Below are 12,333 nucleotides of genomic sequence, written 5' to 3' on the forward strand. Positions count from 1 at the left end.
CAACAAGGACCCCATAGGGACCCCATAGAGCGACCCCATAGAGCCCCATAGGGACCTCATAGGGACCCGATAGGGACCCCATAGCGACCCCATAGAGCCCCACAGGGACCCCATAGAGACCCCATACAGCCCCACAGCTACCCCATAGAGCCCCATAGCGACCCCATAGTGATCCCATAGGGCCCCCATAGAGCCCCATAGGGACCCCCCAGCGATCCCATACGGACCCCATAGAGCCCCATAGGGACCCCCAGGGACCCCATAGGGACCCCATAGAGCCCCATAGGGACCCCATAGGGACCCCATACAGCCCCACAGGGACCCCATAGAGAGCCCATACAGCCCCACAGCTACCCCATAGAGCCCCATAGCGACCCCATAGTGATCCCATAGGGACCCCATAGAGCCCCATAGGGACCCCCCAGGGACCCCATAGCGATCCCATACGGACCCCATAGAGCCCCATAGGGACCCCATAGGGACCCCATAGGGACCCCATACAGCCCCACAGGGACCCCATAGAGAGCCCATACAGCCCCACAGCTACCCCATAGAGCCCCATAGCGACCCCATAGTGATCCCATAAGGACCCCATAGAGCCCCATAGGGACCCCATAGCGATCCCATACGGACCCCATAGAGCCCCGCAGGGACCCCATAGGGACCCCATAGGGACCCCATAGGGACCCCATAGGGACCCCACAGCGACCCCACAGACCCCCGAGATCCGTCCCCCCCCACCCCACCCAATTTTGGGTCATCTCAACCCAAACCCAACCCCCGCTATTTACTGCGCCTGTTATTTATTAATTAGGAAATTAAATTATTGTCATTGTTTTTGGGGCTGTTTGGGGTATTTTCTCCGGTTTCCCCCCCGACCCCATAATAAAGTGGGAAAAATCCCCAAAATTTTCCTCGGATGGGGTCTTCGGGGAAGAATTGTCTCATTTGTTGTCGTCTGACCCAAAAGTACCTTTTTTTAGCTTAAAAAGGGGGGGAAGGAGATGAGATCGGATCCCGCAATTTTGGTAAAAAGACAAAACAGAGACTTGTGGGGTTTTGTTGGGTTTTATTGGGAAATGGCAAAATACCCCAAAATGAGAGATGTCTAAAAATAGCAAATATCGCAGAATGATTAAATACCCCCAAAATGAGAAATATTTGAAAATAACAAATATCTGAAAATGAGAAAATATCCCTAAATATCAAATATTTAAAAATAACAAATATCTGAAAATGATGAAATATCCCAAAATGAGAAATATTTAAAAATAACAAATATCTGAAAATGATAAAATATCCCCAAATGAGAAATAGTTGAAAATAACAAATATCTGAAAATTAGAAAATATCCCAAAATTACAAATATTTGAAAAAAACAAATATCTGAAAATGATCAAATATCCCCAAATGAGAAATATTTGAAAATAACAAACATCTCAAAGTGATAAAATACCCCAAAATTACAAATATTTAAAAATAACAAATATCTGAGAATGATAAAATATCCCAAAATGACAAATATTTAAAAATAGCAAATATCTGAGAATGATAAAATATCCCAAAATGACAAATATTTAAAAATAGCAAATATCTGAGAATGATAAAATATCCCAAAATGACAAATATTTAAAAATAGCAAATATTTCAAATTGACAAACATCTCAAAGCGATAAATATCTCAAAATATTTCAAAACGACAAGTATTTCCCCAAAAAAGGCTTCGTTTCTTCGTCCACCAGCCGTTGTGCTTACAGCCAGCACCGCCAAGATCCCAAAACCTACAGAATTTTTTAAAAAAAAGGCGTTAGTGTACTGAAATTTAGGAATTTTGCCCCTTTTCTACTGATTTTGGGGGGTCAAAGGGGAATTTTGCCCTTTTTCTACTGATTTTTGGGGGCTGAATGAGAATTTTGCCCTTTTTCTACTCATTTTTGGGGGGTCAAAGTGGAATTTTGCCCTTTTTCTACTCATTTTTGGGGGCTGAAGGAGAAATTTGCCCTTTTTCTACTCATTTTTGGGGGCTGAAGGGGAAATTTGCCCTTTTTCTACTCATTTTTGGGGGGCTGAAGGGGAAATTTGCCCTTTTTCTACTCATTTTTGGGGGACAAGGGGGAATTTTGCCCTTTTTCTACTCATTTTTGGGGGCTGAAGGAGAATTTTGCCCTTTTTCTACTCATTTTGGGGGGTCAAAGGGGAATTTTGCCCTTTTTCTACTGATTTTTGGGGGCTGAAGGGGAAATTTGCCCTTTTTCTACTCATTTTTCGGGGTCCAAGGGGAATTTTGCCCTTTTTCTACTCATTTTTGGGGGCTGAAGTGGAATTTTGCCCTTTTTCTACTCATTTTTGGGGGCTGAAGGGGAAATTTGCCCTTTTTCTACTCATTTTTGGGGGTCAAGGGGGAATTTTGACCTTTTTCTACTCATTTTTGGGGGTCAAGGGGGAATTTTGCCCTTTTTCTACTCATTTTTGGGGGGTCAAAGGGGAATTTTGCCCTTCTTCTACTGATTTTTGGGGGCTGAAGGGGAATTTGCCCTTTTTCTACTCATTTTTGGGGGGCTGAAGGGGAAATTTGCCCTTTTTCTACTCATTTTTGGGGGGTCAAAGGGGAATTTTGCCCCTTTTCTACTGATTTTTGGGGGGTCAAAGGGGAATTTTGCCCTTTTTCTACTCATTTTTGGGGGCTGAAGGGGAAATTTGCCCTTTTTCTACTCATTTTTGGGGGTCCAAGGGGAATTTTGCCGTTTTCTACTCATTTTTGGGGGTTGAAGGGGAATTTTTGCCCTTTTTCTACTCATTTTTGGGGGCTGAAGGGGAATTTTGGCCCTTTTTCTACTCATTTTTGGGGGCTGAAGGGGAAATTTGCCCTTTTTCTACTCATTTTTGGGGGTCCAAGGGGAATTTTGCCCTTTTTCTACTCATTTTTGGGGGTCAAAGGGGAATTTTGCCCTTTTTCTACTGATTTTTGGGGGCTGAATGAGAATTTTGCCCTTTTTCTACTCATTTTTGGGGGGTCAAAGTGGAATTTTGCCCTTTTTCTACTCATTTTTGGGGGCTGAAGGAGAAATTTGCCCTTTTTCTACTCATTTTTGGGGGCTGAAGGGGAAATTTGCCCTTTTTCTACTCATTTTTGGGGGGCTGAAGGGGAAATTTGCCCTTTTTCTACTCATTTTTGGGGGTCAAGGGGGAATTTTGCCCTTTTTCTACTCATTTTTGGGGGCTGAAGGAGAATTTTGCCCTTTTTCTACTCATTTTGGGGGGTCAAAGGGGAATTTTGCCCTTTTTGTACTGATTTTTGGGGGCTGAAGGGGAAATTTGCCCTTTTTCTACTGATTTTTGGGGGTTCAAGGGGAATTTTGCCCTTTTTCTACTCATTTTTGGGGGTCAAAGGGGAATTTTGCCCTTTTTCTACTCATTTTTGGGGGCTGAAGGAGAAATTTGCCCTTTTTCTACTCATTTTTGGGGGGCTGAAGGAGAAATTTGCCCTTTTTCTACTCATTTTTGGGGGGCTGAAGGGGAAATTTGCCCTTTTTCTACTCATTTTTGGGGGTCAAGGGGGAATTTTGCCCTTTTTCTACTCATTTTTGGGGGCTGAAGGAGAAATTTGCCCTTTTTCTACTCATTTTTGGGGGGCTGAAGGGGAAATTTGCCCTTTTTCTACTCATTTTTGGGGGCTGAAGGAGAAATTTGCCCTTTTTCTACTCATTTTTGGGGGGCTGAAGGGGAAATTTGCCCTTTTTCTACTCATTTTTGGGGGGCTGAAGGGGAAATTTGCCCTTTTTCTACTCATTTTCGGGGGCTGAAGGGGAATTTTGGCCCTTTTTCTACCGATTTTTGGGGGCTGAATGGGAAAATTGCCCTTTTTCTACTCATTTTTGGGGGTCAAAGGGGAATTTTGCCCTTTTTCTACTCATTTTTGGGGGTCAAAGGGGAATTTTGCCCTTTTTCTACTGATTTTTGTGGGTCAAAGTGGAATTCTGCCCTTTTTCTACTCATTTTGGGGGGTCAAAGGGGAATTTTGCCCTTTTTCTACTGATTTTTGGGGGTCAAAGGGGAATTTTGCCCTTTTTCTACTCATTTTTGGGGGCTGAAGGGGAATTTGCCCTTTTTCTACTCATTTTTGGGGGGCTGAAGGAGAATTTTGCCCTTTTTCTACTCATTTTGGGGGGTCAAAGGGGAATTTTGCCCTTTTTCTACTGATTTTTGGGGGCTGAAGGGGAAATTTGCCCTTTTTCTACTCATTTTTGGGGGTCCAAGGGGAATTTTGCCCTTTTTCTACTCATTTTTGGGGGCTGAAGGGGAATTTTGGCCCTTTTTCTACCGATTTTTGGGGGCTGAATGGGAAAATTGCCCTTTTTCTACTCATTTTTGGGGGTCAAGGGGGAATTTTGCCCTTTTTCTACTCATTTTTGGGGGGTCAAAGGGGAATTTTGCCCTTCTTCTACTGATTTTTGGGGGCTGAAGGGGAATTTGCCCTTTTTCTACTCATTTTTGGGGGGCTGAAGGGGAAATTTGCCCTTTTTCTACTCATTTTTGGGGGGTCAAAGGGGAATTTTGCCCCTTTTCTACTGATTTTTGGGGGGTCAAAGGGGAATTTTGCCCTTTTTCTACTCATTTTTGGGGGCTGAAGGGGAAATTTGCCCTTTTTCTACTCATTTTTGGGGGTCCAAGGGGAATTTTGCCGTTTTCTACTCATTTTTGGGGGTTGAAGGGGAATTTTTGCCCTTTTTCTACTCATTTTTGGGGGCTGAAGGGGAATTTTGGCCCTTTTTCTACTCATTTTTGGGGGCTGAAGGGGAAATTTGCCCTTTTTCTACTCATTTTTGGGGGTCCAAGGGGAATTTTGCCCTTTTTCTACTCATTTTTGGGGGTCAAAGGGGAATTTTGCCCTTTTTCTACTGATTTTTGGGGGCTGAATGAGAATTTTGCCCTTTTTCTACTCATTTTTGGGGGGTCAAAGTGGAATTTTGCCCTTTTTCTACTCATTTTTGGGGGCTGAAGGAGAAATTTGCCCTTTTTCTACTCATTTTTGGGGGCTGAAGGGGAAATTTGCCCTTTTTCTACTCATTTTTGGGGGGCTGAAGGGGAAATTTGCCCTTTTTCTACTCATTTTTGGGGGTCAAGGGGGAATTTTGCCCTTTTTCTACTCATTTTTGGGGGCTGAAGGAGAATTTTGCCCTTTTTCTACTCATTTTGGGGGGTCAAAGGGGAATTTTGCCCTTTTTGTACTGATTTTTGGGGGCTGAAGGGGAAATTTGCCCTTTTTCTACTGATTTTTGGGGGTTCAAGGGGAATTTTGCCCTTTTTCTACTCATTTTTGGGGGTCAAAGGGGAATTTTGCCCTTTTTCTACTCATTTTTGGGGGCTGAAGGAGAAATTTGCCCTTTTTCTACTCATTTTTGGGGGGCTGAAGGAGAAATTTGCCCTTTTTCTACTCATTTTTGGGGGGCTGAAGGGGAAATTTGCCCTTTTTCTACTCATTTTTGGGGGTCAAGGGGGAATTTTGCCCTTTTTCTACTCATTTTTGGGGGCTGAAGGAGAAATTTGCCCTTTTTCTACTCATTTTTGGGGGGCTGAAGGGGAAATTTGCCCTTTTTCTACTCATTTTTGGGGGCTGAAGGAGAAATTTGCCCTTTTTCTACTCATTTTTGGGGGGCTGAAGGGGAAATTTGCCCTTTTTCTACTCATTTTTGGGGGGCTGAAGGGGAAATTTGCCCTTTTTCTACTCATTTTCGGGGGCTGAAGGGGAATTTTGGCCCTTTTTCTACCGATTTTTGGGGGCTGAATGGGAAAATTGCCCTTTTTCTACTCATTTTTGGGGGTCAAAGGGGAATTTTGCCCTTTTTCTACTCATTTTTGGGGGTCAAAGGGGAATTTTGCCCTTTTTCTACTGATTTTTGTGGGTCAAAGTGGAATTCTGCCCTTTTTCTACTCATTTTGGGGGGTCAAAGGGGAATTTTGCCCTTTTTCTACTGATTTTTGGGGGTCAAAGGGGAATTTTGCCCTTTTTCTACTCATTTTTGGGGGCTGAAGGGGAATTTGCCCTTTTTCTACTCATTTTTGGGGGGCTGAAGGAGAATTTTGCCCTTTTTCTACTCATTTTGGGGGGTCAAAGGGGAATTTTGCCCTTTTTCTACTGATTTTTGGGGGCTGAAGGGGAAATTTGCCCTTTTTCTACTCATTTTTGGGGGTCCAAGGGGAATTTTGCCCTTTTTCTACTCATTTTTGGGGGCTGAAGGGGAATTTTGGCCCTTTTTCTACCGATTTTTGGGGGCTGAATGGGAAAATTGCCCTTTTTCTACTCATTTTTGGGGGTCAAAGGGGAATTTTGCCCTTTTTCTACTCATTTTTGGGGGTCAAAGAGGAATTTTGCCCTTTTTCTACTCATTTTCGGGGGCTGAAGGGGAATTTTGGCCCTTTTTCTACCGATTTTTGGGGGCTGAATGGGAAATTTGCCCTTTTTCTACTCATTTTTGGGGGCTGAAGGAGAAATTTGCCCTTTTTCTACTCATTTTTGGGGGGCTGAAGGAGAAATTTGCCCTTTTTCTACTCATTTTTGGGGGGCTGAAGGGGAAATTTGCCCTTTTTCTACTCATTTTTGGGGGTCAAAGGGGAATTTTGCCCTTTTTCTACTCATTTTTGGGGGCTGAAGGGGAAATTTTGCCCTTTTTCTACTCATTTTTGGGGGGCTGAAGGGGAAATTTGCCCTTTTTCTACTCATTTTTGGGGGTCAAGGGGGAATTTTGCCCTTTTTCTACTCATTTTTGGGGGTCAAGGGGGAATTTTGCCCTTTTTCTACTCATTTTTGGGGGCTGAAGGGGAAATTTGCCCTTTTTCTACTCATTTTTGGGGGGCTGAAGGGGAAATTTGCCCTTTTTCTACTCATTTTTGGGGGCTGAATGAGAATTTTGCCCTTTTTCTACTCATTTTTGGGGGGTCAAAGGGGAATTCTGCCCTTTTTCTACTCATTTTGGGGGGTCAAAGGGGAATTTTGCCCTTTTTCTACTCATTTTTGGGGGCTGAAGGGGAAATTTTGCCCTTTTTCTACTCATTTTTGGGGGGCTGAAGGGGAAATTTGCCCTTTTTCTACTCATTTTTGGGGGCTGAAGGAGAATTTTTCCCTTTTTCTACTCATTTTGGGGGGTCAAAGGGAAATTTTGCCCTTTTTCTACTCATTTTTGGGGGTCAAAGGGAAATTTTGCCCTTTTTCTACTCATTTTCGGGGGCTGAAGGGGAATTTTGGCCCTTTTTCTACCGATTTTTGGGGGCTGAATGGGAAAATTGCCCTTTTTCTACTCATTTTTGGGGGTCAAAGGGGAATTTTGCCCTTTTTCTACTGATTTTTGGGGGCTGAAGGGGAAATTTGCCCTTTTTCTACTCATTTTGGGGGCTGAAGGGGAAATTTGCCCTTTTTCTACTCATTTTTGGGGGCTGAAGGAGAATTTTGCCCTTCTTCTACTCTTTTTTGGGGGCTGAAGGAGAAATTTGCCCTTTTTCTACTCATTTTTGGGGGGTCAAAGGGGAATTTTGCCCCTTTTCTACTGATTTTTGGGGGTCAAAGTGGAATTTTGCCCTTTTTGGGGGCTGAAGGGGAAATTTGCCCTTTTTCTACTGATTTTTGGGGGCTGAAGGGGAAATTTGCCCTTTTTCTACTCATTTTTGGGGGCTGAAGGAGAAATTTGCCCTTTTTCTACTCATTTTTGGGGGGCTGAAGGGGAAATTTGCCCTTTTTCTACTCATTTTTGGGGGTCAAAGGGGAATTTTGCCCTTTTTCTACTCATTTTTGGGGGCTGGAGGGGAATTTGCCCTTTTTCTACTCATTTTTGGGGGTCAAAGGGGAATTTTGCCCTTTTTCTACTCATTTTGGGGGGTCAAAGGGGAATTTTGCCCTTTTTCTACTGATTTTTGGGGGCTGAAGGGGAAATTTGCCCTTTTTCTACTCATTTTTCGGGGTCCAAGGGGAATTTTGCCCTTTTTCTACTCATTTTTGGGGGCTGAAGTGGAATTTTGCCCTTTTTCTACTCATTTTTGGGGGCTGAAGGGGAAATTTTGCCCTTTTTCTACTCATTTTTGGGGGGCTGAAGGGGAAATTTGCCCTTTTTCTACTCATTTTTGGGGGTCAAGGGGGAATTTTGACCTTTTTCTACTCATTTTTGGGGGTCAAGGGGGAATTTTGCCCTTTTTCTACTCATTTTTGGGGGTCAAAGGGGAATTTTGCCCTTCTTCTACTGATTTTTGGGGGCTGAAGGGGAATTTCCCCTTTTTCTACTCATTTTTGGGGGGCTGAAGGGGAAATTTGCCCTTTTTCTACTCATTTTTGGGGGCTGAAGGAGAATTTTGCCCTTTTTCTACTCATTTTGGGGGGTCAAAGGGGAATTTTGCCCTTTTTCTACTCATTTTTGGGGGCTGAAGGGGAAATTTGCCCTTTTTCTACTCATTTTTGGGGGTCCAAGGGGAATTTTGCCGTTTTCTACTCATTTTTGGGGGTTGAAGGGGAATTTTTGCCCTTTTTCTACTCATTTTTGGGGGCTGAAGGGGAATTTTGGCCCTTTTTCTACTCATTTTTGGGGGCTGAAGGGGAAATTTGCCCTTTTTCTACTCATTTTTGGGGGTCCAAGGGGAATTTTGCCCTTTTTCTACTCATTTTTGGGGGTCAAAGGGGAATTTTGCCCTTTTTCTACTCATTTTTGGGGGCTGAAGGAGAAATTTGCCCTTTTTCTACTCATTTTTGGGGGGCTGAAGGAGAATTTTGCCCTTTTTCTACTCATTTTTGGGGATCAAAGGGGAATTTTGCCCTTTTTCTACTCATTTTTGGGGGCTGAAGGGGAAATTTGCCCTTTTTCTACTCATTTTTGGGGGTCCAAGGGGAATTTTGCCCTTTTTCTACTCATTTTTGGGGGTCAAAGGGGAATTTTGCCCTTTTTCTACTCATTTTTGGGGGCTGAAGGAGAAATTTGCCCTTTTTCTACTCATTTTTGGGGGGCTGAAGGAGAAATTTGCCCTTTTTCTACTCATTTTTGGGGGGCTGAAGGGGAAATTTGCCCTTTTTCTACTCATTTTTGGGGGTCAAGGGGGAATTTTGCCCTTTTTCTACTCATTTTTGGGGGCTGAAGGAGAAATTTGCCCTTTTTCTACTCATTTTTGGGGGTCAAAGGGGAATTTTGCCCTTTTTCTACTCATTTTTGGGGGGCTGAAGGGGAAATTTGCCCTTTTTCTACTCATTTTTGGGGGCTGAAGGAGAATTTTGCCCTTTTTCTACTCATTTTTGGGGGTCAAAGGGAAATTTTGCCCTTTTTCTACTCATTTTCGGGGGCTGAAGGGGAATTTTGGCCCTTTTTCTACCGATTTTTGGGGGCTGAATGGGAAAATTGCCCTTTTTCTACTCATTTTTGGGGGTCAAAGGGGAATTTTGCCCTTTTTCTACTGATTTTTGGGGGCTGAAGGGGAAATTTGCCCTTTTTCTACTCATTTTGGGGGCTGAAGTGGAATTTTGCCCTTTTTCTACTCATTTTTGGGGGCTGAAGGAGAATTTTGCCCTTCTTCTACTCTTTTTTGGGGGCTGAAGGAGAAATTTGCCCTTTTTCTACTCATTTTTGGGGGGTCAAAGGGGAATTTTGCCCCTTTTCTACTGATTTTTGGGGGTCAAAGTGGAATTTTGCCCTTTTTGGGGGCTGAAGGGGAAATTTGCCCTTTTTCTACTCATTTTTGGGGGCTGAAGGGGAAATTTGCCCTTTTTCTACTCATTTTTGGGGGCTGAAGGAGAAATTTGCCCTTTTTCTACTCATTTTTTGGGGGCTGAAGGGGAAATTTGCCCTTTTTCTACTCATTTTTGGGGGTCAAAGGGGAATTTTGCCCTTTTTCTACTCATTTTTGGGGGCTGGAGGGGAATTTGCCCTTTTTCTACTCATTTTTGGGGGGTCAAAGGGGAATTTTGCCCTTTTTCTACTCATTTTGGGGGGTCAAAGGGGAATTTTGCCCTTTTTCTACTGATTTTTGGGGGCTGAAGGGGAAATTTGCCCTTTTTCTACTCATTTTTCGGGGTCCAAGGGGAATTTTGCCCTTTTTCTACTCATTTTTGGGGGCTGAAGTGGAATTTTGCCCTTTTTCTACTCATTTTTGGGGGCTGAAGGGGAAATTTTGCCCTTTTTCTACTCATTTTTGGGGGGCTGAAGGGGAAATTTGCCCTTTTTCTACTCATTTTTGGGGGTCAAGGGGGAATTTTGACCTTTTTCTACTCATTTTTGGGGGTCAAGGGGGAATTTTGCCCTTTTTCTACTCATTTTTGGGGGTCAAAGGGGAATTTTGCCCTTCTTCTACTGATTTTTGGGGGCTGAAGGGGAATTTGCCCTTTTTCTACTCATTTTTGGGGTCTGAAGGGGAAATTTGCCCTTTTTCTACTCATTTTTGGGGGCTGAAGGAGAATTTTGCCCTTTTTCTACTCATTTTGGGGGGTCAAAGGGGAATTTTGCCCTTTTTCTACTCATTTTTGGGGGCTGAAGTGGAAATTTGCCCTTTTTCTACTCATTTTTGGGGGTCCAAGGGGAATTTTGCCGTTTTCTACTCATTTTTGGGGGTTGAAGGGGAATTTTTGCCCTTTTTCTACTCATTTTTGGGGGCTGAAGGGGAATTTTGGCCCTTTTTCTACTCATTTTTGGGGGCTGAAGGGGAAATTTGCCCTTTTTCTACTCATTTTTGGGGGTCCAAGGGGAATTTTGCCCTTTTTCTACTCATTTTTGGGGGTCAAAGGGGAATTTTGCCCTTTTTCTACTCATTTTTGGGGGCTGAAGGAGAAATTTGCCCTTTTTCTACTCATTTTTGGGGGGCTGAAGGAGAAATTTGCCCTTTTTCTACTCATTTTTGGGGGGCTGAAGGGGAAATTTGCCCTTTTTCTACTCATTTTTGGGGGTCAAGGGGGAATTTTGCCCTTTTTCTACTCATTTTTGGGGGCTGAAGGAGAAATTTGCCCTTTTTCTACTCATTTTTGGGGGTCAAAGGGGAATTTTGCCCTTTTTCTACTCATTTTTGGGGGGCTGAAGGGGAAATTTGCCCTTTTTCTACTCATTTTTGGGGGCTGAAGGAGAATTTTGCCCTTTTTCTACTCATTTTTGGGGGTCCAAGGGGAATTTTGCCCTTTTTCTACTGATTTTTGGGGGTTGAAGGGGAATTTTTGCCCTTTTTCTACTCATTTTTGGGGGTCAAAGGGAAATTTTGCCCTTTTTCTACTCATTTTCGGGGGCTGAAGGGGAATTTTGGCCCTTTTTCTACCGATTTTTGGGGGCTGAATGGGAAAATTGCCCTTTTTCTACTCATTTTTGGGGGTCAAAGGGGAATTTTGCCCTTTTTCTACTCATTTTTGGGGGTCAAAGGGGAATTTTGCCCTTTTTCTACTCATTTTTGGGGGTCAAAGGGGAATTTTGCCCTTTTTCTACTGATTTTTGGGGGCTGAAGGGGAAATTTGCCCTTTTTCTACTCATTTTTGGGGGGCTGAAGGGGAAATTTGCCCTTTTTCTACTCATTTTTGGGGGCTGAAGGAGAATTTTGCCCTTCTTCTACTCTTTTTTGGGGGCTGAAGGAGAAATTTGCCCTTTTTCTACTCATTTTTGGGGGGTCAAAGGGGAATTTTGCCCCTTTTCTACTGATTTTTGGGGGTCAAAGTGGAATTTTGCCCTTTTTGGGGGCTGAAGGGGAAATTTGCCCTTTTTCTACTCATTTTTGGGGGCTGAAGGGGAAATTTGCCCTTTTTCTACTCATTTTTGGGGGCTGAAGGAGAAATTTGCCCTTTTTCTACTCATTTTTGGGGGGCTGAAGGGGAAATTTGCCCTTTTTCTACTCATTTTTGGGGGTCAAAGGGGAATTTTGCCCTTTTTCTACTCATTTTTGGGGGCTGGAGGGGAATTTGCCCTTTTTCTACTCATTTTTGGGGGGTCAAAGGGGAATTTTGCCCTTTTTCTACTCATTTTGGGGGGTCAAAGGGGAATTTTGCCCTTTTTCTACTGATTTTTGGGGGCTGAAGGGGAAATTTGCCCTTTTTCTACTCATTTTTCGGGGTCCAAGGGGAATTTTGCCCTTTTTCTACTCATTTTTGGGGGCTGAAGTGGAATTTTGCCCTTTTTCTACTCATTTTTGGGGGCTGAAGGGGAAATTTTGCCCTTTTTCTACTCATTTTTGGGGGGCTGAAGGGGAAATTTGCCCTTTTTCTACTCATTTTTGGGGGTCAAGGGGGAATTTTGACCTTTTTCTACTCATTTTTGGGGGTCAAGGGGGAATTTTGCCCTTTTTCTACTCATTTTTGGGGGTCAAAGGGGAATTTTGCCCTTCTTCTACTGATTTTTG

General features: G+C 43.3%; 1 protein-coding gene across 1 annotated transcript in view; it reads right to left on the minus strand.

Moving 5' to 3' along the window:
• The window catches only part of LOC136788615 (shematrin-like protein 2), a 1,694-nt gene extending 1,013 nt beyond the window's left edge, over positions 1 to 681 (minus strand). The window contains 4 exon segments of the mRNA XM_066987172.1: positions 1 to 137; positions 510 to 574; positions 576 to 620; positions 622 to 681. The exon segment at positions 1 to 137 is cut by the window's left edge and continues 2 nt beyond it. Of these exon segments, the coding sequence (XP_066843273.1) occupies positions 1 to 137; positions 510 to 574; positions 576 to 620; positions 622 to 681 (307 nt within the window).
• Positions 682 to 12,333: the final 11,652 nt, after the last annotated feature.

Source organism: Anser cygnoides, chromosome W (assembly GCF_040182565.1).
Source record: "Anser cygnoides isolate HZ-2024a breed goose chromosome W, Taihu_goose_T2T_genome, whole genome shotgun sequence".
Taxonomy (NCBI): Eukaryota; Metazoa; Chordata; class Aves; order Anseriformes; family Anatidae; genus Anser; species Anser cygnoides.